At 36.4% G+C, this 3,004-nt stretch overlaps 1 protein-coding gene across 1 annotated transcript; it reads right to left on the bottom strand.

The window, feature by feature from the left end:
* Positions 1-518: 518 nt before the first annotated feature.
* LOC130962777 (uncharacterized protein At5g39865-like) lies at positions 519-2,197 on the bottom strand. The gene has a single exon (XM_057888948.1). The coding sequence runs from the start codon at positions 1,763-1,765 to the stop codon at positions 935-937; it is 831 nt and encodes a 276-aa protein (XP_057744931.1). The 5' UTR covers positions 1,766-2,197; the 3' UTR covers positions 519-934.
* Positions 2,198-3,004: the final 807 nt, after the last annotated feature.

Here is a 3,004-nt window from a genome sequence, read left to right on the forward strand (position 1 = left end):
GCCTTTGTGAGTCTCGAATGAAAAACCATATAATCTATTATTGCACTAAATATTAAAATAAATTAAATTCCAATTCAATCTCTGAAATTTCACCCTAGAATCAAGTCATTCTTCAACTTTTTTTGGTCGAAAATCAAATTAGTACTAGACATTTTCAGTTAAGTGTCAAAGTAAGACAAAATCAAGTTTAATTAGCATCAATTTTAGTAGTTAGGGCTAAAATATAATAATACTAAAAACTTGAGATATATTAAATAATGTTGAGTTTCTAAGAGTGAATGTAATAGATTGGTGTATCATGTTATGCAATTTTGCCAACACCGTGTTGAAAAATTTTGACAGTATTAGAAGATAAAAAGATATCACCTGTTTAAAATAATGGTGTAATCACCATTGTTGACAATGGTTTATGATTCAGATGAAAAATTCAATCAGTTTGGTGGAGCAATGCAGCGGATTGATATTAATTTAATCTATAATTAAATAACAATAAATAAAATATTATTAATAGAGCTTGCTTGTTATTAATATAGGTAACATGGATTTTCAAATAAAAAATACATAGCTACAGGCAGAAAAGTCATGTTATGTCCTTCAATCAACAATTTCTTACAAGCCCATACAACTACAAAACTAAGTAATCCAAAAAAAAATCCTAAAAATTAACCAAAAAAAAAAGAAAAATTAGTGTTATTTTGGTTTTCTCTTGGCATATTTGAGTCATTGACACTTTTTCCCAACTACTCTTTTCATTGTCCTTTTTCATTTTTGTTGTTATTATTTTAATTATTATAGCAGTCCCACAGTCCCACTCACTCATTGATTGATGAAAATATCAAATGTATATATCTCTTAACAAAAAAATGAAAAAAAAAAATTTCATCATGAAATGAGAGAGTGATGGGTGATTATTGGTGGTGCGGGTGCAGGTGGATCAGCAAGAGCAAGAGAAGCACCTGATCAAGCCACTCTCATTGCAAGCCGTACACGTCTTGAATCCACCTTTCTCCTCGTACACCTTACGCGCACCGGAACACTCCCCGCAAAGCACGAATCTGTGGTCCCCACACACGTGGCACTGCCTCAAAGAATCCGATGCGGGCAACCCTTCCAGAAGCTTCTTAAGTTCTCCACTTTCGTGAAGCCACCTCACTTCTTCGGCCCCACCCACGTACCTACCGTTCACGAAGACACGTGGCAGGGTCAGCCCATTTGTCCGACCCGTTACCCGACGAAGCTCCCGGAGAAAACCCGAGTCCATTGACACGTCACGCTCGTCTAGTGCTACCTTGAACCCGCGAAGGATGGAACGCACCGTTTTGCAGTCCTCGAAGGTGGACCGCACCACGCGCAGGCTGGTGAAGTACACTACCACGCGCTGCTCTGCTCGCGGGACGATTACCGAAGAGACCATTTCCTTGGCGCGTGAGTCCATTTCGACGGCGCGTACATCTGATTTTGCGGCGCGTGAGTCTGGTTCTCCGGCGCGTGAGGCATAGGTTTGGGAGGGGGAGTTGGTGAGTTTTGAGGGCTGGTTGAGCAGGTGAGTTGACCAGGCTCGGAGGAGCGAGTTGGCGAGTGTGACTCGGTGGAAAATGGTTGTGGAGGGTTTGGGTTTTGTGATGGTGGCGGTAGTGGCGGGAGGTTCTTCAAGAAAGAGGGTTTGAATGTCTTTGAAGGAGGAACATGAGAAATGAGAATGGGGTTGTTGGGATGATGTGTCGTGAATTTGAAGTGCTGATGATTTTTGCCATGGTAACCACATTGAAGGTCTAGAATTGTGAAGAAGTTCGTTGCTTTTTTCTTTCTCCTCTTCTTGTTTTGTTGTAGCGGGAGGTTGTGATTTTGAAAGGTGAAAAAGGTTTGATTTTTAGAGGATATCTGAAATGGGTATTGCTTGATTTGTTGTTTTGGAGGAAAGGGTTGGATTTGGTTGTTCAAAGTTTGGATTTTGGTGTTTGAGGTAAGAGATTGAAGAATGAATGGCTTTGCATTTTGATTTTAGCAGAGAAATGTGAAGGGTTAAGAGGTGAATGAATGAGGAGGGAAGAAGAAAAAGAGGGGAAACAGAATATGGAAATTTGGGGGTGGTTAAGGTAGTTGAGGGGTTGGTTTTATTTTTTCGCTTTCACGAGGGGTTTTCAAGAGGGAGAACCTAGAAGAAAGAAGCGGAATATGGATGAGTGTGAGTAAGAGGATCTGATTACAACCTTGTATAAATATGGACAAATTATATGTTCTTCTTCTGTATCTTTGTGTTGTCTGTTTATAGAGATCTGTTCATGTATGTATGTAAATACATGCAAGAAGCTACTAATTACTACCACTGCACTCTGCAAAAGAAGTCAATATCAGTTTCTTGGACCTAGATATGTGCATACGTATTAACACACAAATGAAATGGAACTCTATATTCCATTATTTAACAAGAATGCTATTTTGGCAATTTTAATAGTAGTTTTTTTAAAACTGTATAGTCTAGAGATAAAATAAGGGAAATGTATAACATTGTTGTTCATTGATTGCACAGTTTGACAAATTGCTTGTTACCATCCTCTCTCTACCAGCAGAAATTGGCAGCACAACCAACACCAATTAGGACATCAATGATAACCTCTTTATTGTTCTTCAAGACAGTTTTACTATTGGTAAAGAGCAAGAGGATAAAAGGTTCGTAGTTAAAAAAATAATTTAATAAATGATGATTACCAATTTGTCTCTTAAGTGTATCTCCATCCTCTCTCATGCCAGTTCTAATTTTATTTTATTTTATTTTTTATTTATAAAAATATTTGTGAAATTATATGTTATAAATGACAATTTAAAATAAAAAATAAAATTTACTCTTTTAATATTTAATATTAATTCAATTAAAATTTTATATTATTTAAAATTATTTTATTAATATAATTATACGAGTCACAAAATTTTATTCATTTTCTATCAAAATGATACCGTATCTCGAAAGTGATACTAATTTTATTTCATAAATCAACTCCAATAC

The sequence above is a fragment of the Arachis stenosperma genome, chromosome 1 (genome assembly GCF_014773155.1).
Source record: "Arachis stenosperma cultivar V10309 chromosome 1, arast.V10309.gnm1.PFL2, whole genome shotgun sequence".
NCBI classification, from domain to species: Eukaryota; Viridiplantae; Streptophyta; class Magnoliopsida; order Fabales; family Fabaceae; genus Arachis; species Arachis stenosperma.

What these genes read in the sequence shown, in the direction of transcription:
- LOC130962777 (XM_057888948.1), bottom strand. Translation starts at nt 1,765, where the DNA reads ATGTGGTTACCATGGCAAAAATCATCAGCACTTCAAATTCACGACACA.